Source organism: Lepisma saccharinum, chromosome 20 (assembly GCF_977018435.1).
Source record: "Lepisma saccharinum chromosome 20, izLepSacc3.1, whole genome shotgun sequence".
In the NCBI taxonomy this organism is placed as follows: Eukaryota; Metazoa; Arthropoda; class Insecta; order Zygentoma; family Lepismatidae; genus Lepisma; species Lepisma saccharinum.
The window spans coordinates 56,223,802-56,248,932 of NC_139248.1; the positions used below are offsets into that span (position 1 = coordinate 56,223,802).

The following is a 25,131-nucleotide window of genomic DNA, read 5'->3' on the forward strand; positions in this document are numbered from 1 at the left end:
ATGTGCAAAGCTACAAATGTGAACAATAGTAAACTTTGTCAGTCTAAGGTTGGCTGATTGTTTCATATTGACATTGTTGATCATTTCTTTTATTCGAACATTTCCGACACAACACGGCTAAATAGTGTACAATATAAGCAATACAAAAATATTCTGTACACTGAAAAGAAATGGCAACCAATGAGAAATAAACAAATTCTTAATTCAAAACGAATTGAATTCCTGATGACATTCATGTCTAAATCATCACATTACGGTGAGGTGGACTTTTCCTGATCTTTCCGGGGGAAATTAGTTTTCTCATCGGTGACCGATCATTCCATACAAGCGATTCTTTCCGAATACTCTTGATTGTCGGCTCTGACAAACTTGTTGCTGCAGACGTACGCTTGGTGCTGTGTAATTGGCTGCAAATATTGCTTTTCTTCAGATTCATGATCGCAGAAATCAATAACTTTGCTGACACTTCACTATACACAGTAGCACCTTTCCTCCTTACACCTGCCATATCTCTTAAAACACCATGAAAACCACGAAAAATCCCCCAAAATCACAATTAAACACCCACTCACAAGCGCTTCCATGACAACACTGATCGCAGCAGAGGACTTCCTGCTACCCCTAAAATCTGCAAATAGACTGGTCTTCACCTGTCCCTTCGCGTGCCCTCTCCCCCTCATTTGGGGATCTTGTGAGGGGTGAGCTGTATCTCAGACCCTTTTATTTTTTCTTTCTTGGATATATGTTTTTATTATTTCTGTTAAGAGTATTTCTAGCATTATTTGAAGAAAATATCCTGAAAAAACCCACTGTGACTTGTACCACATTAACTATTTTGAGTATTATAAGCTTGGCTAAGCCTTTATTTTACAAGTTTTATCAAACTGTTCACAATTCTAGAACCCCACAATTATTTAAAGCAATAATTTACATTTTCTGGGGGAAAAAAAAATTCGAGCGAGTTTTTTTTGTGGCTTTTTTCGAGGTAGATTTTTCTGATAAAACTCACGTGGGGAAAGCTGGGCTGGACCCAACCGGCCAATCCTGCCTTAAAGACCTTACAAACACCATTTGAATGACTTCTATGGGTGTCCTGAGTCCCAAAATATTGCAATTTTAATTTAACAAGATGTTGAAAAAGGAAATGGTCCAAATCACACATTTTACAACACTGTAATTTCGGAAATACAAGATATATGAATCTGGAACTGCATATTTCCTACCTCAGGTGGCTCTTTCAGTATGTCACATTTCAAATGAATCAAGAAATGTGGATGTTGATTTGACAAGGAATGACCCTATTATAACTTGTACATATCCAAATTGTGCTGGTGATTGATCTGAATTGAATGAAACTAAACACTTATAGATTTTGTTCATTACATTTGAAATGCATTAATTGAGGGTAATCGCAGTGGTGCCACATATGATTCTCTGATCAAGTGTACATCCGCAGCATAGTGCAAAGCCTGGGAACTCCATTGATAATGTGAGTTAAACATGGGTGTTTGTGTATATTTGTAAACAAAAAATATTCATCATTGTTGTTTCTGTAGCATAAATATACATGAAATAAAATTTTTAAAATAAAGTCCAGGTATTATGTATATGCTTCTTGAAATCCTTGCAGCATTTACAATTTTTGTAGTTTATCTGTGGAACTTGCAAAGTGACTATAGACCACTGAAAATGTATTTTATTTTCCTTCACTTAACTGTTACAGCTTGCATTTGTGAATAATCTGGCAAATTAACATATATGTTGAAATTAACAGTCTTGTTTATCCCTTATAAGTGCAGGTTAACAAGCAGGGATGCCACACTAGCATATAGCACAGTGGCGAACATTGTGTTCGAAAGATGGGTAGCAGAAGCTACAAGAAAACCACCTACCCAAGGGATTCCTGCAAGGGGGACAGAGGGGCACTTACTGCCCTCTCTCTGAGATATCTGGAAAAAAAATCCTGTAATTCGAATGGCGATATAGTAATATGTTTACAAATAATATTGTTTCGTGTGATTTACAGGCTGTAAGTTACAGCAACTAACTGCCATGTCCAACCAAATAATGAGCGAGAGTTACCAGAAACAATGTAATCGACTGCCGTAACAATGGACATTTTTTTGCTCACGATGAAATTTGGAAGGGTCTTTGTTGTAATCCTGATGTTTGAGACTGAAGAATATTCACTATTTCCCAACCAGGTCAGAAAATTTTTGAAATTTTCTGACCAGGTGAATATCTGGAATAAAACCCATCAAATTCAAGAAATTTCAGTCTCTGATAATGCAGAAAATAGTAGATTCAAATCTGAACTTTTCAACAACGCCAGATTATTTTCAATTCAATTTAAATTTTATGATTTGTATAGTATGAATAGAAATAATAAAGAAGGAAATATATAAGGGCTTATATGACTGAAAGACAAGATGTGATGTGAAATCTTATTCTTTCCCCCGAGAAATAATCCTCAGGCACTCTTTCACCCATCCCTTAATTTTCCTGCATGTATGTATGGTAATGATATGAGATCATTACTTGACCCTCTTTTATGTTTATTGTTTGATTTTAATTAGAGTGGACAGTTATAATGTTTGTAAGTTTTACGTAATAATAATGTTTTTTTATTTATGTGTGTTTTTTGTGTGGACTCTATGTGTGTCGTATGTATACTTTCTTTGTTGGGATTGTACATTGACCTAGACATTTGTGTATAAACAAGTGCAAGTTAAATAGCTAGGGAATGATAGAACTGTTAGTGGATATACATACCTTCATCCTTTGTGAGTAAAATAATAATAATAGCCTGCAGCGGAACAGCCCCTGAGGGCCAAGGCCTATGTACCTACCAGCCTGCTTCAGCAGAGGTAGGCAATCATCCAACTAGTTGCGTGCTGATGTGTGGTCACGATGAAGTCCGAGGCCTCCCCGATGGCACAGTGGTAGCTTCGTCGCCTTGTAATCAAGGGGTCCTGGGTTTGATACCTGGTGGAGGCTCATAGTGGTTCGGATCCCACTTTTAACTGTAGGTTCAGTCCCGATTAGCCTTACTGTGCATAAAGTGGACTTAAAACACCAACTCGATAACAATAATGACGAGTTCCGAGTCGTCGTTGTAGGTTTCCGTGACCAGGTTACACTGATTTGTGTTTCCCCAATTTTCTCACGATTGTGGATGGCCACCTGTCCCACACACAGGCTGAAATCTCAGGAGGAAAGTAGTTATGCTTTCACCATGAAGCTCAAACGAATGCTCGTCCCATAGACTGAGTCCAAACCTGATGCCTTAGACCGCATGCGCATGGTGCAGGACCATCCTTTGTGAGTATTGCCCATTTTCTCCAATGTATTTGGTGCATTTGTGGTATCAGCAGCAGAAATAGTGGCATGTTGTATGTCTGTAGCTGGGTACTGCAGTATAGAATCAAATTCCTTGTGAAGGTGAACGTGCAGCTGAAATTTTGAGATGATTGCGATCACAGTATGGAGAACAAACTGTGTCATGAGCAAGATTGTACAAATGGTGTCAACAGTGTGGAAACTAACAATGGTTATTTACAATTGAACCACATGGACATGTTCGTCTGACTAGGACATGCAAGGTGTTATTCATGTGCATTTTTGGAGAAAGTGTCAGAATTAATGGCCAGTATCACTGTATGTTGACGAAGGGTACCAAGCAAATTATCCATTGCTATTGAGGAACAGAATTTCATTACTGACACTGTGAAGAGATTAACTGCTAAAAACGTTATACTTTGCTTCGGTTTGAGTGGTCCCAGTCAGGGGTGCCCATCCCCCTCCCCCAAGGCCAATGGTGCAACCCCCCCAAATCATGTCATGCACCACCCCAAAATTATATTATTTATGCACTCAAACCATATAGTAATCCCCACAAAGTAAAGCTCAGGACGATAATATAATTTGGTTCCTCTTTCAAATAACTCACCCCCCCCCTTTTTTCCGTTTTCCTGGGGTAAATATTTTTATTTATGTAACCCATAACAATAATTACGTGGATTTTATCTTAAGTGCAAATTTAACTTGTTAAATTAAAACTATTCTGTGACGTGAAGTTAGAAATGTGGATTCGATATATTTTTGTTCCAATTGATGCACCTGCTTTAAATTAAGCAGTATACCAACACTAAGCATTAAATGATGTTATTAATGAATATCAAGAAAATCGCTTATGTCTTGTAATGCACCTATAGTATAAAACTTCACATTCACCTCAGCAAAGCATCAAAGAAACATGCATTCTTGCAACACATCATTACGATCGAAGTGAGCAAGAAAATTTTTATATCCATCTCTTTGCAAGCTTTCAAGAATATTAATTTAATGGGGTGTCAATACTTTCTTAGGATCCCGAGATAACTAATTAGTCTTTTCCAGCTTCTCTTTTGGCACGTTTGGGGTCAAAATGTCGCTAAATACAGTCTTCAAAATGTAATGTTGTATAACTCCCTCCACTACAGAAATTCCTTCCCAACCTAAGATTTAACACTTTATCCAAAGCTTCCTATCTCCCACTTTAATTTTAATAGTCAATCCTACCACCATAATTTCCAAGCCAATTTTAGATTTACTGTTGATATTGAAGAGTGGATATTACCTCAGTGTTGACTCAACATGTTGAAGGCAACTAAGGTGATGGCAGAGTTGCCAGACTCTAATCTAGAAAGCCCAGACCACGTGTCATCCAATGAAAAGCCACTTGGCAGACCCTGGTCTTCAAGAGGTTGTTGCTCTCCAGAGTTTACATTAGTAGAAAATGCAAATCAATCAACTCCATAAGAATATTATAACCAGTGATTGTTGTCTGGCAGATTGCAGTGGTGCACCATTCCACCATTTTTTTTGTGAGTGCAAAAATAAGTACTTTTTTGAGTTGTATTTTTCTTATTCTCCAGAGTAGTCACAAAGTGGGCATACTCCCCTTTATTTTCGACACTACGATGTTTGTGGTTGTATGCTTGATATGGACATGTACACATGCGAACTTTAAAAAATAGTCTTCCTCCTCTTAGTGGGAGTTGGAAGTAGTTGGAAACATTTCATTACTTCATTATTTTGATAAGAGAATAAAGGGGAGGAAGATCGTTGCAGATAATGCCACCCGTATTCTAAGCCACTGAACGTGAGGTAGGTAGGCTATATTCACGTAAACTTGCTTCCTAGAAGTTTTCTCTTAGTGTCTTATCCGACATTAACTGGGTAGTTTATGGAAGAATTTTATGTGTTCATTCCTCTGTTTGCGAGTGCGCACCAACACCTCTCTCTTCTTAAGTTTCACGTATTTTTATTGCATCGATTAATTACTGTCATTGGAATGAACCAGGTTAAACAGAAATATCTACATTAATTTTTTTCATGGTTAGCAATGAATAAATAAGGAAGGATTAAAAAAAATCCAAAATTCTTGGCATGAGTTTCTTATTAGTTTTTTATTAGTTTTGGTTTTAAACTCACTTTTATGCACAAATAAGCTAATTGGAACCGGACATAACAATTTAAAGTAAGATCCGAACCACTATGTACCTCCACTGGGTATCAAACCTGAGACCCCATGTTTACAAGGTGACGACGTTACCACTACATCATCAGGGAGTCCCCCTCTTCTCTACTCTTGTCGAAGAAAAGAGAAAATAAAGATGATTTACATTATGCATATGTGGCAGTATTCTTTGGATGGTGTCTTGGAAGTATCTGTTAACCCTTTAACCCTCACTATGTTGAAGGATAAAACTAGTTGAAGCCATGTTCATTCATGGTGCTATTTGGCGAGTGATTTCTGATAAGTAATGAGGAAATAAAGTCACAGAATGAGCAAAAGTTTAACTTGCGTTTTTCAGAGAAAAAAGAATGGTATGCAAATCTATTCTATGAATGATTAAGTCATTGTGTCCCTTAACTACATTTTGCAGACGAACGAGACTCTGGTGTCTGTGCATTCATGCAGTGGGGCTTGTGCTGTGTCCTATCCATATTTGTTTGTGATTCTCATTTCACAAATTCCATCACCTTTAATCCTAATCTTATTATCTAAAAGTGGCAGAAAAGTGTAGTAAAGTACTCGTAAATCAAATCAATCAACCAGTGTGTCACTGCATTTTTCACTTTTATTTATCTGATCGAAAAACAATATTCCACAAATATAGCTAATACATCACTATAGTCATGTGAATTATTTTCCATCATCATTGTGTGCTTAATCATTCCTTAGAGCAGGGGTTCCCAAACTTTTTTGTTTCATGGTGCCCTTAGTGTTCCAAGATTTTCCCACGGTGCCCAAGTCAGAATGTAAGGCCTATTCAATGCTCAGTTAGTGTGGTTAGGTTGCTTGCCTTAAGTTAAAAAATAAACACATTTCAAAATCAGAAACATTTTATGTGTAAAAGTACTAAATAAGCACATATTTGGAACAATCATATCATAGTGAAAATTTTGGAACATTTTCCGGCACCCCAGGAAGCTAGCCACGGTGCCCCAAGGCACTGCAGGGCACACGTTGGGAACCTCTGCCTTAGAGCATAGACTAACTCTTAAGTGATGCTCTACACTGTGCTGCCCTTAGTGCAATCGACGCATATGAACTGTTATAGTTCGATGTCAAGGAACAAATTTCTCCTATACATTAAAAAGATTCCAGCCTCCGTGGTGGAGTGATTAGCACAGCACACTACAACACAACGGGACCTGGGTTCCAATCTCGGCCTTGGCATGGGTGTTCATTGGGAGTGTTCTTTTATCAATTTCATCACATCACTCATCCTCATTGCCGCGATTAGGCCATAGTGAGAGAAAAGTTAAGGAAAATAAACCAAATCAAACACTTAAAAAAATAGCTGAAGGGCTAAATATGCCTTTACCAAATATAAAAAAATTATATAAAATACAGTAATTACTTTGTGGCAGAGTGTAGCTGCTTTAGGGTCATAGGTTCGAATTAGTTGTACACCTAATGCATGGATAGGATTTGTGGTTGTTCCATCATGTTAGGTCTTTCATCTCTTATCCTCTCCGTCACGATTAACCTAGAGAGGTAGAACAATGTTTTGAAAAATCACGAAACTACAAAAATATTGTGACCACAAAAATTATGAATAGTGAACGATAAATGGAAATGTCGATGCACATTTCTATTACTTTAGTAACCGTTCAGTCTTAAATTTTGTGGGCAATGTGATAGGAAGTGTTCCCGGGATATCAGTTCATAGACATTTACTTGTAACGTTTACAAAATATGAATTGTCTCATCATCAAATGGAAGACATGCATATGGTGATGGATATTATTTTCCTTTTTATAGGGGTGGGGTGTGATAATAACCGTGTTTTGTGTTGGTCTATGTTTGTGTGTGTGTCTTATAATAATTAATTCAATACAGCTCCATTGAAATTAAATGCATTCTTGAAATACCTAATAGTCTCATAATCATCACATTCCAGGGGAGGACTGTAATCGTTTCTCACTCAGTTGCACATAGAGAATCGTAGTGAATGATGTGATGAAATCTTTCTCAAGGTTGCAACTAGGCAAATGAGAGAAAGATGACTTTATATAAAAGGTAACAAATGAAAATACAAAATGTGCTGACTTTACACACTGTATTGTATTTGTATTATTTAGTGTCGGTTTTCTGTTATTTTTGGCTAGTCACGATGACAAGAATGAGTGATTACCTGGAACTGATGAAGTGATGCTGATAATGATCCCCCTCTCTCATGCTGAGTCCGGAACTCGAATCTGGCAACTGTGGCGAGATCACATCAATGTTCAGTTCACACAAAATATTTATAAATGACACGCATTATTCATTCACTTTATTATTTTCAGAATACCACACTACATGTCACATTCCTCGTAATGTCTTACTGTAAAAGTTAAAGCGAATGAATAAAATGGGCTTTCCCTAATTTTCATATAACTTAGACATAGATATGTTTTGTGTGTTTGTTTATACAATATTCTTGAGTATTGAGTATCGTTGTTTTCTACCTCTTGAAATTAATGATGACTGGAGATGAGAATACACACATGGTAGAGTAAACGTGCTTCGATGCCAGAGTTCTCAAGTTCGAACCATGATTAAAGCATGGATGTATCTCTATGTTTTCCCCATAACATCCATGTCGTCCATCCTCATCGCCACAGATTAACCAAGAGGTAAAGAGGCAACATATATCTTAAATAATAAAAAAAGGAACAGAGACAAGAGAATACACATATCGAGCCGAGTCGAGGTTGTGTGTTGCAAAACGGAAATGTGTAACTATTATGGCAAGATCACATTCAGTTGTTAGTGCAGAACCATATATTGCACAATACTGGTGAAATTGTTGTTCGTTGACGTGAATTGTTAATTTGCCTAAACTGTTAAAATACTCTAATATCAGGTTTTCTATTGCAATTATTATTTCAATTTTGAGGGCCTTTATGACTGAGTGCTTTTTGCATACTGTATTTAAGAGCTTATTATGTTTGTTTATTTATTTGATCACTCCACCACCTTCGTCCTTATCATTGAAATTAACCAAGAGCGTTAGAAAATGGTCGTAAACATTGCAAAGTTATGACATGCCTATCACGTGCCGAAAGCAAGGACCTTCTTTGATTGTTTTCATTTTATATTTGTTTCAGAGCTAATGATAATAATAAAGAAGACAATATTAATTGATGAAGGAAAGAGATCACCAGCTTGCGAGCTCAAAATGGACAACAAATGTTTAATTTCTTGAGGACTCATGGATAACATTGTTCTCCTGTGTAGAGCTTTTTTTTTAATGTATAAAAAAGAGCTGAGGCATCAGTGATGCATTATATAAGAATTTCAGTGTACCTGATGGTTTAACACCAGCATGGAGACCCATAATTTTTGTAGCACAGTTGAATACTGCATCATGTTCTGGAACACTTCTCGTTGCAAGTGTGTCATTACCTGAATTAGACTTTTTCCAGGTGGTGGATTTAGAGGTTCTCACTTGTACTGACCTCCAAGAAGTTCAGACCTCACTTTTGAGGGTTCATCATCAATGACAGAGCAGAAATTACCATAATTGCTCAACACAAAAGTTGCAAACAGCTGTGAAAGATACCTTCATGTATGGTATACTGCATTAATCTTCGCAAAAACATTTGCCAGAACATGGTGCAGGATTGAGCTGTGCTATGAGATGTCCTGGGCTCTTAAACCACATGGTTCTTCCTGGAAAAGAAAAGCCTTGATTATAACAGGAAGTAAAATTGATTACCCCCACCACTTTTCCACACACACACAAACAAATAAAAAGTGCCCCATTGTGATGTTGGCTTCCAATGGCCTAGGTTATGAGGAATGGCCAACTATGGTTGATATTTATGGGTAATAAGGGGTTCCAGGTTTGGTTCCTTGTTGAGGCACATTGCACAGTGGTTTGGACCCCAGTTTAATCTGTAGGTCCAGTCCCGATTAGCCTATTTGTGTGTAAAGTGGACTTTAAACAACTCCATATTTTGTAGGGACATTCCTTTGGCATGAAATATTAATTGGATATTATACATTGTCTAGTGCTTTTACGTATACTTATTCCAACACTGCTTTTCAATAGAGCAGTGCTTGTCTCGTCTTCAGTTGAACAAACTTCGTTTTGATGTTGGGGATCAAACCTACAAGAGTACTGTGTGAAGATGTAACAAGTACAGTGAGATGCATAATTATTACCAGTCAAGTTGAGATGTGACATTTTATTGGTGCAGAGGTTTGTTCCTTGTTTCATGTAATTTTATTTAATTTTGTGAACCTCACATTGTGCAAAAGAAAATGAATGTACGTGGTGATGAACAATTTACTTGGTAATACTTATACATCCCATTCTACAAGGTTAAAAATTACTCCCTCTGTCCCATAATTATAGTCCGGTATGCCAAAATGGTGACTTTTTATTTATGTTCTTTTGGATACTTGATCGGCCAATTTGTACTGATCCTTGAGTAATAATGTTGTATGACTCATTCCCGTGTTTAATTTTCTTCTTCTGTATACACCAATGTCACAGTTTGCCTACCAGACAATTATTATGGGACAACAAACAAAATTGTACCGGACAATAATTATGGGACAGAGGGAGTACAAAGTAAAACCAACATTTTAGTAACCACAAGTAAAATTATCTGTAACGAGTAACCACCCCATCTCCTTTCAGATACAATACCCAATAGGATGACACCTATTGAAGTGCTGTTATGATGATTTATTAGCACTACATCTGATAAATAGTGTCTAAACATGTACAGTCACGGATAATTCCAGGTTGCAACAATTCTATTGAAAATTATTGGTATTGTTACAAACCTGAATTGTCCGTGACTGTACCTTAAATAATAATTCGAATTTTCAAACCTACCAATGCTGCACTTTCACCACTCAATTTCCCTCCCCTTCCTCTGTGCAGCTCTGCTCCACAGTTAGCTGGGACGGTATAATATAAAATAAAACCACTTAACACACTTTTCTTATTTTTTATTAACTTGAGAATAACATATCAGTCTGAAACTCACTAGAAACAGTGTAGACTTATTGACAAAATAATGCACAAATCTAAAAGAAAAATATGTAACATGATTGGTCATGGGTGAGCTCTGCGCTCACTCAAAACTCCTTCCACAACAATGGTCTCTCTCATTCTGCCGTTTATGTCATGGGATTAGAATGTCATCAGATCACTCTTGACACACTAAAACTCAGCTAAAAGAGCACCACAGGCCAATATTTTAAATATTGTTAAAATTGCACATAATTAAAATTGAAAGTGAGCATGGTGCTCAGCTTGCCCAATTGCAGGTAAAAGAAGGCACTACCTCATTGACTCAAGGGAATCATATCTGGCTGGTTCCTCTCATACTGTTGCAAGTACCACCCTCAGGAAGTACCCATGTTAAGTTGAAAATTCAGATTGTTTCTTAAGGTGTGTCCAAACATTGATATTTTACACTACTTATGATACTGATGACGCATAGTGCAGTTTTTAAGTTATCTTTGATGTGTAACAAAAATTCTACAAACCTTTTTGAGTAATGAAAAATGATTTTGTTTTAAGCATACAAATCCCTCCTTTCATATTTTATTACTCTTTTAGCCAGGGCTGAGCCATGCCGATGCTGATGTATGTGTCTGCCGATACCAGTAATATCTGTATCGGAAAGGACAGTAAAACTTCTCGTAACGGACACCTCTAAATTACGGACATTTTTAAATTCCCTGGCAGAAACACATGGGGTTTAATGGCAATATTACTTCTCAATAACGAAGATTCTTAATAACGCACGCGGACACTGAAAACTACCTCCCCAACGCAAATATAACTTCTTAATAATGGACAGCCTGAAAGAAAACTGTTGCAATTCCTGGAATTCGATACAACAATGGCCAGTATTTCGAACTAGCGTGCATTGTTTCATGTTACACTGAACATATTTCTTTTAAAAAGTGACAGGATGATGATAATGACCATGCTGAACTGGACTACCCTCCACTTACAAGTAAAGAAGCTGCTGAAGAAGTGAGGAAGTTAAAGCATTACTTTTTAAGAAAACAGATGAAGAGGGACTCAGTTTAGCATCTGAACTTGAAACACATATTGAAAAGTCAATTGTAAAGAACTTTAAGAATCAGAAAAATATAGATTATTATTTTGGACAATCTGGGTCTGGTCAGAAATAGTTAGAGCCTATTTAAAATGAAGGAGCATTTTGAATGCAGTAATTTAACAAAGGATTACACTACGTGTACTGTATTTTCTTTTTTGAAATTTGTAATGTATATAGGCATACTTTAGTGAATTTAAATTCACCATATGTAGTACAGTATTTTGATCCTTGAATGTAGGGGGAAAAAACACATTATGTTCGTAAAGTACGTACTGTAATATTCCTCTCCTATTGTGTAACATCCTATACTTTTTTTCTGAATAGCAGTCACTTCTTAATAACGGATATTTATTTTTCCCCCAGGCCTCTCCGTTATTGAGAAGTTTTACTGTATCAGATGTTTTATGTACCGATACCAGTCGATACTTTTCTGGTATTTTGGTCTTTCATGGGGTCCACAAAAATTCCACACCACACTTTCATGGAGTCTAATTATCCTGGAAATTTTGCACTGATAAAATTATGGTATATTTTAAAGCAATACTCTTGGTAAATTGAAACATCTGTTTAAGTGGAATACCAAGACACAAATATTGATCAATGTTTTTAAACAAATTTTAATTGTTACAGTTTTCAAGCATCTGTATCAAGTATAGCTTGGAATCTGTGAGAGTATTGGCATCAGTGTGGGTATTTGTTCAAAGTGATATTCGCTCATCACTATTTTTAACTATTTACTTACTTAAGCTGGCAACACTTCAATTATAATTTATTTTATGATTTATTTATTTATAAGTAATTCACATAGAAAACAAATTGGCATTGTTATGCTTGCACCTTTGATATTGCATTGTTGTCACTTCTCCATTATTTTTGTTTTAGGTGGAGAACAAGACAGACCTACAACAAATATTAAGAAGCAATGAATGCAGAATTACAGAGGAAGTAGAGGATTGCTCAGAAATTTCTGAACATGCTGACTTTAACATGAAACCTCTTCCCATTTCAAGTAGCTCTAAAGTAAGAGATGGTGATATGGACAATACAGGCTTTGATGCAGAGTTGAATGCAAGTGCAAGGCAACAGAATGAATCTGTAGCTTTGCAAGTTGTCAAAGAGGAATCAAAGAATGAAATTATTGAAACAATCGAATGTACTGATAAAGTAGGCAGGAAGTTCTATAAGAATGTAATGAGAGTAGACCACATGACAAAACATGATTTAGCTGTACATTCAAATAGTATTAAGCGTGAAAAACTGAGAAAAAAACATTCTGCACTTCACAACGTAAAGAAAGTAGTCCCTTGTCCTGATAACAACAAATGTGAGATGAAATTGAAATCGGACAACTCTGAAAACAATAAATGTGAGAAGAAATTGAAATCAGACAAATCTGAAAACAATAAATGTGAGAAGAAATTGAAATCAGACAAATCTGAAAACAATAAATGTGAGATGAAATTGAAATCAGACGGTGAAGATAAGGAAGTTAAGAATGAAGAAACTTTGTTTGAAGATAGTAACATGCAGATACAGATACCTTTAATATGTGAACATTGCGGAAAATTGTTTGAAATAAAGAAAGCCTTTACGTGCCATATCCAGACGCATACTAAAGTACGTAAAAACCAACCATTTTGTTGTGATGTGTGTGGGAAGACTATAAGTGCACGCCATGCCAAGGAACACAAGGAATTACATGCTGGTAAAACATATGATTGTAAAATCTGTGGTAAAAAGCTTTTTTCACATTCTGGTCATATTATGCATGTTAAGAGACACAGCAATGTGAAGCCATTCCGTTGTGATCATTGTTCAAGAACATTTTTTGAACTCCGTGATTTGAAAGTTCATATTCGGGTCCACACTGGAGAGAAACCTTTTTCCTGTGTGCATTGCGGCAGGACATTCCGACGTGATTCAGATAGGAAACTGCATGAAACGATCCACACGGGAGAGAAACGTTACACATGTGATACTTGCGGAAAATCATTCCGTCTACCTTTCAGCCTTTCTCTACACAAAAGAATCCACGCTGACATTTATCCATACACTTGTGGCATTTGTGCTAAGATGTTTAAAAGTAATTCACAGCTCAAAAATCATCTTTGGCATCATAGCAATTTACGCTCATTTAAGTGTAGGGATTGCGGAAAGGCTTTCAACACACCACCCGAAGTTAGTTGTCACAGGGCTAGGGCACATACAAGGCCTTATGTTTGTGTTGAGTGTGGTAGGAGATTTGGTGAGAGTGGAGGATTGAAGTTACATATGAAACGTCACGAAAGTGGCATACTGAGTTTCATGTGCCCTATGTGTCCTGCGTTGTTTGGTAGGAAACTTATTCTGGACCAACACATTAACACAGATCATCCTGGATCTGATTGAGTAATTTCATACGAGTAGTGTATTGGTATTACTCAGGAAATTCGGGACAAAGTGGTCCACAGCAACCTCCAGAAACCTCAAGTGTCCCCTGTGCAGGAAGTGAAATACCTCGAAAACAAAACTGTGCAAATGTTTTACTGATGTATTCCACTACTGCCTTCTGTTCCTTGACAGGCCTTGAATTCTAAATGGATTCGCCAGGTGTTAACAATATTCGTGACCTGGGTGGTTCCAACCAGTACTGTCCTTCACGCTTTGATGCTCGCTATACTATGAGATAGGACATCCTGGTCAAGGTTGAAGAAGGTTCAAGAAAAACCCTCTTCACTTCAACCACCAGATCCCATAGATTTGGTAGTGTTTAAAGATACAACACCATGGTCGATGGCTACAATTACAGAAGATGGAGAAGTTTTGTTCGCCATTCAAATGGAATAAGAATGGAATCATCCACCTTCCAAGCTGAATTTTTGGCCACCCTAGGGCCACTTTTGTGTTTGAAAGATTACAACGTTAAGCTCATGTGTGTCAATGTGGGAGTGGTACCCTCCAATCACAGTAGGGTCTGCAACATCCAAGAATTCATGTACATTTATAGCCCATGTAGTGTATTTGCATAGCGATTTTGTCATAGAGTCATAGAATTTGTGTCCTCCATTTTCATTAAAGTGGATACTCTGAGTAGAGACCCGATCCCTTAAACTGGAGCCAGTCTGCATCATATGTTCCCAGCATGCTCAACAGCAGCAGCATCTCAGTTTGGAAGTCTCTGCAAGAGGGAGAGGATGTGTTGATTAAACAGATTTAATTTGAGCGATGATGTGTCAGGTTTGGATTTGGAGCTCATTTTGAGCACAGTCTTAATGCTTGCTTCCCCATATTGCAACTTGAGACTATATATGCAGGTGAGACAGTAAGAACATGCAGAAAGAAAAAAAGGAAATAGGTGATGTGCCACTGAACAATTTTAGATAGGGAACCGAGAGTCAGGGAAGTTGGCATAATGAGATATGGCTGAAACATGTTGAACTTCAGCATGTTCCATCGCCTATAAGAATGGCAAATAAGTGACACGTATGCACAGGTATGCTGCTGACGTACGAAGTTGTAACCACATTTGTTGATATTTACTGGTGTTAGCAATGCACAATTTGTTACCTCATAACAGTCTTTCAAAGTGACAGCCACCAACCACAATGTAAGCATCACAACAGTGTATGAAATTCTGCTGCATCCTTTCGAATATCATTGGCATGCTTCAAATCAGATCACATGTGGTGACAATCCTGGTTACTAATTCCATATCTTTGTTTAGTGGAGGTGTCATAAAGAAGTGATTTGAGATATCCCCAGATGAGAAAATCAAATGCATCCATGTTTAGTGACCTTGCAGGCCAGGGAATAGGGTGCCTCTGTCCAATCCAGTGCACAGAAAAAGTAATGTTCATATGGTTGCAGACATCCACACTCAAGTGAGGCTGTGCTCTGAATCTCACCATGGTGGCTTCTCCAGCCTTCAGTTCACTAGTGTATCACCAATTTTCCGTTTCCATTTTGCACACTTTTACTTTATCCCCCTGTGTGTTTGTATATATATATATAAATGAACAAACACACACACATATGTAAACATGTCCATGGGATAATAATTGAATACATCAATGTTAATAGAATATCTTTCAAGAGTACTATGTAAAATAGTATATTTTTATGCTCATTGTATCTATTTGTGCGTTATGGGAACATATTGGGACAGCTGTGAAAATAACATTTTTCTTAATAAATGTTGAGTAGTATTCAGTGGTTAATTATGCTAACCCAATAAATAGCCTCTGTTGCCTATGATTCTCAACCCCAATGATGCTGGCGATTGGTCTCAATAGATTTGAAATGTATTGATTGAGGACAAGGCTTACAACTATGCTGTCCTATGTGATTCCATGATCAAGTTGCAAATACAGTGTAGTGCAAATCCTGTTAACCTCAATTGAGAATATGAGTTAAACATAAGTGATTATGTATATTAGTTATACAACAACAATTATTCATCCATCATTGATGTTTCTGTATCATAAGTATACATGAAATTAAAAAATAACAAAGCAACAAACTAAGTGCAGTTAGTTATTATACGAGATTTATTTTTTAATTAGAGGCCATTTTGAAATAAAACAAAAACTTGCAAAGGAAGACATTTAATTATCTCTGTGGCTGTTCATATGTACATTCAGCTACTTCTCAACGTAGTTCCCATAGTTGTTGAGACACTTGTCGTAGCGGTAGACGAGCTTTTGTAGACCCTCATCAAAGATATCTGCCACCAGGTCAGACAGCCAATCCGTCACGGTCTGTTTGGCTTCATCGGCGCTCTTGAATCGCTTCCCAGCGAGGAAAGTCTTCAAGTGGAGGAATAGGTGATAATCGCTAGCAGCGAGATCCAGACTGTATGGAGGGTGGTCCATCAACTCCCAGCCAAATGAGTCAATGAGCGACTGTGTGGCACCTGCAGTGTGTAGCCGTGTATTGTTGTGCAGGAACATGATACCGGAAGACAGCATTCCTCGTCGTTTCATTTTCTTAACTTCAAATTCTCCACTAAAATCGTGTACAGTACAGAACGTGAAGCTTGTGGAAACAAATCGGACAGCATTGACATTGTCAAATGCCGGTTGGCTCGTATCGCGCTATCAACATCATGCACCAATGAGTCCATTATGATTGAAGGGCATCCTGATCGTGGTTCGTCATGAACATTTGTGCGACCAGCCTTAAACAGACGTACCCACTTATGCACCTTGCCTTCAACAATGACATTCTCACCATACACTTCGCATAACTGGTGATAAATGTCTGCCGCTTTCACATTTTTCGCAGTCAAAAACCTGATCACTAATCGTATGTCACACTCGGCGGGATTTTCATTCACCTGCACCGCTTCCATTGTCCATCACAACCACACCAAGCATTTCACAACGTGCAAATAGCGTCCGTTTACGTGCAAGGCATGTTGGTAACTAACGCACATGCGCAAAATACCAAGCATGCAGTGTTGCCAACGTGAGTGCAAAATGGCCCCTAATTAAAAAGAACCCTCATACATGTTCCTTGACCTCCTGAATCATTTTCAATTATTTTTTGTTGTTCTGTGGAACTTGCAAAGTGACCAGCCTGAGAATTATGTCTTGTGTAGAAACACTGAAGTTTCTTTGATTTTCCTTCATTTAGGAGGAACTGTTACAGCTTGGATTTGTGAGTAAATATATATGTTAGTGGACCTGGGGATTTTGTTGAATGCTTTAGATGTAGTCTGAAGTAAGAGCTCCGTGTGGTGAAGTTCAAAGTCCACACTGTCAGAAAAACTCACGATACACCCAAAACAATATATAAACAATACAAAAAAATGCTCACTCTCCTCTAGAACAAATTAAAATGATTTTGCCTATTTACAGTGTGTCACTATGAGGTGTGATGAGTATAATTATTTCAGAGAGGCTGCTGTCTAGGGAGAGTGGGATACACATTAACATATTTTGTAATTACCACTTTTAACATTTGGTTTGAAAGTTGTTTAAAGACAGAAATTATAATCCGGGGTTATTTTAAGGGGGATTTTCATTTATCACTTTCGTTTTTATCGGAGTTCTTTACTGCTTTCATTTGGAATTTTTGATTTCCTCAAAATTTCAGACTGGGCTGTAACCCCATCAGTCACCCCCAGGGCCGGTGGAAAGTGGGGGGGCGAAACATGCCACCGACCAGAGCGGCAAATTTTCAGGCCGGCAAAATTTGAAGAGAAGAAAAAAAGTAAGCCTCTTGAAAACTTGAAAGTTATAATATTATATATATAACTTGGAAGTTAATAAATGTCAACCCAACATTTTGAAGGAACCGATCAGTAGTCTCACTTTAAAAACACTGTGTGCCACAAGGTGGGAAAGCAGATTCGATGCCTTAACTCCGTTGAGATATCCTTCAAATAATTGGCGACAATAAAACTGTCCGAATGGTCGCACATGAGGCTTTGTGTGGATTTACATTCCTTTCCTCAATATTTATCTGGTATGACTTTTTGCTCCACATAATGTCTTCAAAACATTAATCTACGATGTGCTAGATGCTGTTAGATGATTTCTTGTAAACAAATCAGCGCTTTGAAGAAAACAGGAGTGATGAAATATTTCCGCCACTTGGCAGCCTGGCAGGGCATCCCTCTCTCCACTCGTGGAGGCGTCAGGGGACGGCGACCTGTGAATCCCGGCTGATGAGAAAGAATTGGCATCAAATTTAGATATAGATGATCCAAGGATAGGCAATGTACAGTCACGGACACTTCTGGGTTGTAGTGATAGCATTGAAAGTAATGAAGTTATTACAATCCAGAAGTGTCCGTGACTGTACAGGGCCGAAATCGATAGAAGAAGCAGTTTCAGTATGATGATCAGTTGAAGATCCACAAAAACAGTACAAAGTTGATTTTTATTACCAGGTCCTAGACAATTATTGTAGCTCTAAGAGGAAGATTTGAGCAGCTTAAACATCATAGTGAATTTTTCAATTTTTTTTATGACATTAGTAAGCATAAAGACATGCCATCTGATCTTTTGTCTGAAAAGTGTAGAAAACTTGCCGGAATGGTAACACATGAAGGCTACTGAATTAAAAGATGAATTAAAAGTGTTTTCGGCTATAATAGAACAATTACACCAAAGGAGACCTTAAACTGATCAAGGGTCATGATTTTCACCTAATGTGAGTGTAGAACTTCAAATTTATTAACTTTGTCGGTAACCGTGGCAAGTGGGTACGAAGTTTTTTTGGAAATTAAGTTTAATAAAAATACTATCTTCGGTCAATCATGTCTGAAACACGCTTGTTTCCATTTTATGCAAGATAACATTATACGAAAAAGAATATCACATGCAAAGGTAAAGGTAAAGTTCCCTGTGCACATAGCACCATGTCATGAAGGCACATTTAGGGGATATGGGGTAGGGCCACACACATTCTCGATCTCGGCCATTTTGGAGGTGATGTTATCAGCACCACTCTTCAGCCACCTTTACCTCCCAGGGTTGCCCCCAGGCACCCATTAATTTGAGGCTGGGTGAACCCCAGAGCTGCTTTATGCGGGGACAACGCAGGGAAGAATTCAGACCTTAGATCACGCACGAGGGAGATCCGGGAATATTACATGTAATTCTTGCAAAAAAATCCAATCTTATATCAGAACTACAAAGGTAGGAAGTCAAGCCTTCATTTCTTTCTGAATACTTGTTACATTAAAAATACGTATGAGAGAGAGAGAGAGAGAGAGAGAGAGTGAGAGTGAGTGTGGTGTGAGTGAGTGAGAGTGTGTGTGTGTTTTCATAAAATATAATAATAATATAAAATTAGTGTCGCACTTTTTAAAGTTTAACTGTGTAAACTTTTGAGTTGATATTTTAATAGGAACTAGATATGTTGAGGAACTAATAGTGTTGCATGTGAACAAAATCAGTCAAAGCACACGAGGAGTTCCAGGTTCGAATCCCAACCTGGGCATGGGTGTTCTTTGCGAGTCTCCCTTTATCAATTCTATCATAACATCACTTACCCTTATCATCGCAATTAGCCAACAGTGGCAGAAAAACGATGCTAAATAACAACAACCAAATGAAAATCAAACTGAGTACTCTGATGTGATGACATCTCTCTTAACACCTTCATTAGTATCAAGAGAAAACCTTTCCTTACACATTGCATTTCTTTTTGGGCCTTCATTTTATTTCATTGTTCTGCTGTTGTATGGGTTCCTGCATAGCTGATTGGTGAATTTTCTCTCTTTTTTTGGAGCTGATTGGTGAATTTTCTCTCTTTTGTTGGAGTCAGCCTTGGGTTCAATCTACAGCTGTGCAGCATTTTGATATATCCGTGTCAACATCGAAGGTACTGGCATTATTGAGATTAGTGATGCCCTTCATAAATACTATTGTAACCTTGTGCTTGATTTGTATATGATGAATGCTATAACAGCATTAATTCTCACTTATTTTTACTTGATAGGGGTTAGGGCAGGGAGTTTGTTGAGAACTTTAGATGCAAAAAGTAAAGTAAAGTGTTCCCCTGTGCATAGCACCACGCCATGAAGGCGTATAGGGGGTGTGGGGGTAACGCCCCACACTTTCTTGATCCGGTCGTGAGTAGGGTGATGTGATCAGCATCACGCCCCTGACCGCCTTTACCCCCCAGGGTTTCCCCCAGGTACCCATGTTATTCGACGCTGGGTGGGCGCCGGGGCCGCTTCCATCGTTAGAAAAGTTCCCGGATTTGAACCGGCCGGGGATCGAACCCGGGACCTTTAGCATGGTAGTCAGACGCGTTACCGACTGAGCCACCGTGGCCACAGATGCAGAGCAAACAAATCCATTGTGTGGTGGGATGCCTATTTTCATTTAGGTGTATCCAAAGAACACTATTCTCAGATTCTTTCAGTTGACAATTCAAAAGTGGGACTGATCGTTAATGTTATCAGTATCATCAATATTGATATCACCATTTATAGTTGCAATACTTGATATATTGATTGAATATCAATATTCAAATGATATCTAGCAGAGATTGACAAATCAATATTAGGAATTGTAGCTCTGATTCGAACAGGTGTTCTCGGGTTACCAGCTAGGTTAAATTGGAGTTAGCTTCCAACGTTTCGAGGGCATACATTGCTCTCATCTTCAGGGAATGTAAAAATGGAGACCAGTGTAGGACTATGATGTGGCAGAGTTTGGACTCTGCCTTCCTGTTGGTTCACTCTTGATCCTGGTGTTCTCATTGGCTGGTGTTGGAATCCACTCCTCTGTAAAAACAAGACACCAGCCAATGAGAACACCATGATCCAGATCGAACCAATAGGAAGACAGAGTCCAAACTCTGCCAAATCATAGTCATATATATAAACCTACACTGGTCTCCAGTTTTACATTCCCTGAAGATGAGAGCAATGTATGCCCTCGAAATGCTGGAAGCTAACTCCAATTTAACCTGGCTGGTAACCCTAGAACACATGTTCAAACCAATATTGCTCAGCCTCAGTTTAATCTCCAGTAGGAGCATGAAGTAATCAGAGTTGATCCAGCATAATGATACCAATTGCGGAACCACGTGAAACAAAGTGAGAGGTTCTAGGTAAAAAAAAAACAACAGGCAATGGTGGGGATGCGCAGCACCTTCATGGCCCTTAATGAGCCTCCCTGATGGCATAGTGGTAATTTCGGCACTGTTGTAAGGTGGAGGCACACTGCACAGTGGTTTTGTTCCCACTTTAAACTGTAGGTTCAGTCCCTATTAGCCTATCTGTGAACAAAGTGGACTTAAAACAACAATTCAATTCATGGTCCTTGACCTCCAGAGTGCTCTTGCACCACAGAGCTTATTTTTAGAGTTTTGTTCCATGGTCACCAGCAGGAATTTTGTCAGGAGGGGACAAACTTAGGGAAGAGCAGGCACGTTTCATTTATGAAACCGCAAATACAAAGCTAAATATATGAACATGTTATAAAAATATGAACAGTTACCACTTCCTCCACCTGTAGAGGGTAACACAAGATAGCTATTCCCAGAACAAAAATTGGAGATACCTAGATAATTCACTGCAATCTTTGCAGTAATAGCTACAGAAGGATACATTGAAGCGGTTTGAATCATTTTTTTTTTTTAATGTTGACAGCATGATGGAATCTTTGTTTGCATTGTTCCACTTAAAAAAAAAAAAAATGTAGCTTCAGCCTCCAGATATGAATGCACAGTTGCTAATTTTGTTATCAACTTGCTGTACTTGTCGAATGACAATAATCTGAGGTATTTTGGGATGAAAATGAACAGTTCCAGACAATGCTGGTTCTAGGGTGAAAATCCTAGATCCAAGGCAGCAATAAGAGAATTGAGATATGACACAAATATTCGATGGAAGTACTCTTCTACACTTTCTGATGGGTAATTTTCATGATACTGTTGCTATGAAGGGCAGAAAAGATTGAGACAAATTTGTTAATCTCACACATACATCTCTGCAAATTTTCTGTAGGTATTTTCCCCGTCTTGCAGAATCAAGAATGAACATTCAGGAAAAAGCCAGGGATGGGCAAATGCCCTCTCTTGCCCTTATATGGCAGACCCTATGTTTAGTTTGTGCTTTGGTGTTTTTTATGAGAAATAATTCACAACAAAAATAAATTAAATTGAAGGGTCGGAGAGAAAAGTCAGGTAAGCCAATCCCGTGAAACTTCAGAAAAATGAACTTTTAATTACAAAGACTGAAGAAGTAAATGAGAACTTACAAAAAACATACTCTTTGATGAATTTAAGTTCAAGCGATTGCTTATGATAGAAAACTGACTTGCTTGGTTTTTACCCTGACCCTTCAATTGTAATATGCGTGTAATTGTGAAAGCTTCTTCCCCCTTTATTCATCACTTGCTTCTTGTTTTTTTAGGCAGAAAACAAGGGGGACCTAAGAAACATCTTAACATCCACTGAACATGATGGCAGCCAAGAGGAAGAAGTGAATTGCTCAGAAAATACTGAAGATATTGACTTTTCCACAAAACCTGGCTACATTCCAAGCTGCTCAGCAGAAAATGGAGATGATATGGATAGTAATGACTGTGTGAGGAAGTGTGTTGATTCACTAGAAAATGTGAGAGAACAGGATAAATCTTCAGCGCTGGGAGTACCCAAAATAGAAGACAATAAGTTTGTGGAACAAGTACCAACTATTGACACAGTGGAATGTGATCAAGTAGGTAGGGAGTTTTATAGAAATGCAATGAAAATAGGACATATGGCAAGAAATGAAAATAATGTGATAAATAATGGAGAGGAATTGAGCTCATCTGCAAATGGCAACATATTATACGAGATGCATGTTGAATCGAGCAAGTGTGAAAATAATGAAGAAGTTAATGATGAAAAGACTTCAAAGAAAGATAACAATATTCAAACGTCTTTCATGTGCGATCAATGCGGGAAATTGCTCAAAACAGCATCAAACTTGAGAAATCACAGTCTGACACACATGGTCCCAGATCCGAGGCAACGATTTCACTGTGATGTGTGTGGGAAGACTTTGCTTGCAACTTCTGCAAAGGAGCATATGGCAGTACATGATGGGAAAATATATGAGTGCAAGCATTGTGATGAAAAATTTTTAAAACGTGATGCTCATTATAGGCATGTTCAACGTTACCACACAGGGGATCGCAAACAATGCAAAATATGTTTAAAAACATTCAGTACTGAACTCTGTCTGAAAGATCACCACAGTGTTCATACTGGAGAGAAAAGATTTCTCTGCTCCTATTGCGGTAGGGCTTTCAGGGTCTGGCGTGACAGGTGGAGGCATGAGATGATACACACGAACGAAAAACGTTACAAGTGCGAAGCATGCGGAAAAGCATTCCGTACCAAATACTGCCTTGAAAAGCACTCCCGAATTCACACAGGAATCCATCCGTACACGTGTGGTATTTGTGGAAAGAGAATGAAAAGAGATACAGAACTTAAAAATCATATTCTGTATCATGGAAATGTACGATCTTATAAGTGTCCACACTGTGAGAAGTCTTTCAAAACACACAGTCATTTAATAACTCACAGGAACATACACACAAAACCCTTTGTGTGTGTTGAGTGTGGCAGACGATTTGGTCACAATAGCCAAGTAAAGGGTCACATGAAACTTCACGAGAGAGGCAATATTGAATTTGTGTGTCCTGTGTGTTCAATGTTATTTGGTAGGAAGCTGTATCTGGACAAGCACATGAAGACGGAACATAGGATTGATTTTGAGAGTGAATGTCAGAAATGGCAGAAACATATTAAACTGAAAAAGAAATGATGGATGTAGAAGATGCAAAAACATGTTTCTTCATAACATTATGCTGATATTACTGAAAGGGTGGGTAGAGCTAAAAGCACTTTGAATCAATGCATGAATGTTTTAGTTTTTAAGACAATCACAGTACTTATAAATTTTAATTTAGTAAGTAATTAAACATTACTAATGTTTACAAATATGACATTTACCAGAGTTTTGTTAAAATAATGATAGATGTATCTATGTAATAATCAGAATATCAATACAAATATCATGTGAACTTCATTTGTGCTGAAAAATTTTTGATTGAAATGAATGAGAATTAAGCATTTTTTTACAAATCACAGGTTACCTTAACTGAATAAATTTTGTTAATATTTTGAATATTATTGTTTCCAGTATCCCTGAAAATTGTCCATTTTATAATTTCTGAAACTGATACGTCCTCAAGTAACCAAAAGTGGCATTGGGGTAACCGTACTGAAAATGATTGGCCCACAGTTTGCCAAACTTAAAAACATACCATTGGGCAACAGTAATTTTGGCCGTGGTTCCAACGTTTGCCCAACGTGTGATTTTTACGATGGGTCAATGTGTGGTTTTTATTTTGAGCCAACGTATGGTTTTAATATGGCCCAATGTACTGAAAACTAAAGAATGGATAGGTTTGTGTTCTTATATATACATAATTTATTGTAAGGCCAAATGTAAACAATAGTTCAAGTTATTTATGAAAATAAAAGAAAATACACAGCACTTTCTCAATCACATGGTATCATTGTTTTCAAGGCACTATACCTTCAAGTGGTAGCACAAAAACTTCTACAGTTTACTTAGTTTTCCACCTTTCATGGAATTTAGTCTGCACATGACATTGCTTAACCACCTTCACAATAATACCAGTAAGAGTGTTCTTGTTCTACTTGACACTGTCGTGCCATGTTCAACAATAGGATATTAATAGCAATCAGAGTATATTGATGAGCAACATGAGCAACATGAAACTCTATATTGGCATATGAATGACACCTCTCAGGGCACGGGAAAACATTAAGATTTGCAGTAAAAGAAACAAAACTCAGAACTTACGTTTTAACATATGGATTCAGAATGTACGGTGAGTCACATAATTATTCGGACAGATAAGATTTCTGAATATTTACTGACGTAGTCGTGATATAATATGATGATAAATGTTTAATATTTATTTAACAAACAAAACACAATATGAGCACACTGTTAATTATCTTCAATTATGT

At 37.7% G+C, this 25,131-nt stretch overlaps 1 protein-coding gene across 2 annotated transcripts in view; it reads left to right on the forward strand.

Annotated features, from left to right (window-relative positions):
• The window catches only part of LOC146003280 (uncharacterized), a 192,555-nt gene extending 168,194 nt beyond the window's left edge, over positions 1-24,361 (forward strand). The window contains exon 5 of one of the 2 annotated variants that reach the window (XM_083141502.1): positions 12,514-16,116. In XM_083141502.1, coding sequence (XP_082997628.1) covers positions 12,514-14,019 — 1,506 coding nt within the window. In that variant the 3' untranslated portion in view covers positions 14,020-16,116. Of the gene's footprint in view, positions 1-12,513; positions 16,117-22,489 lie in introns of those variants that run through there. The other variant, XM_083141504.1, reaches the window with a different exon arrangement.
• Positions 24,362-25,131: the final 770 nt, after the last annotated feature.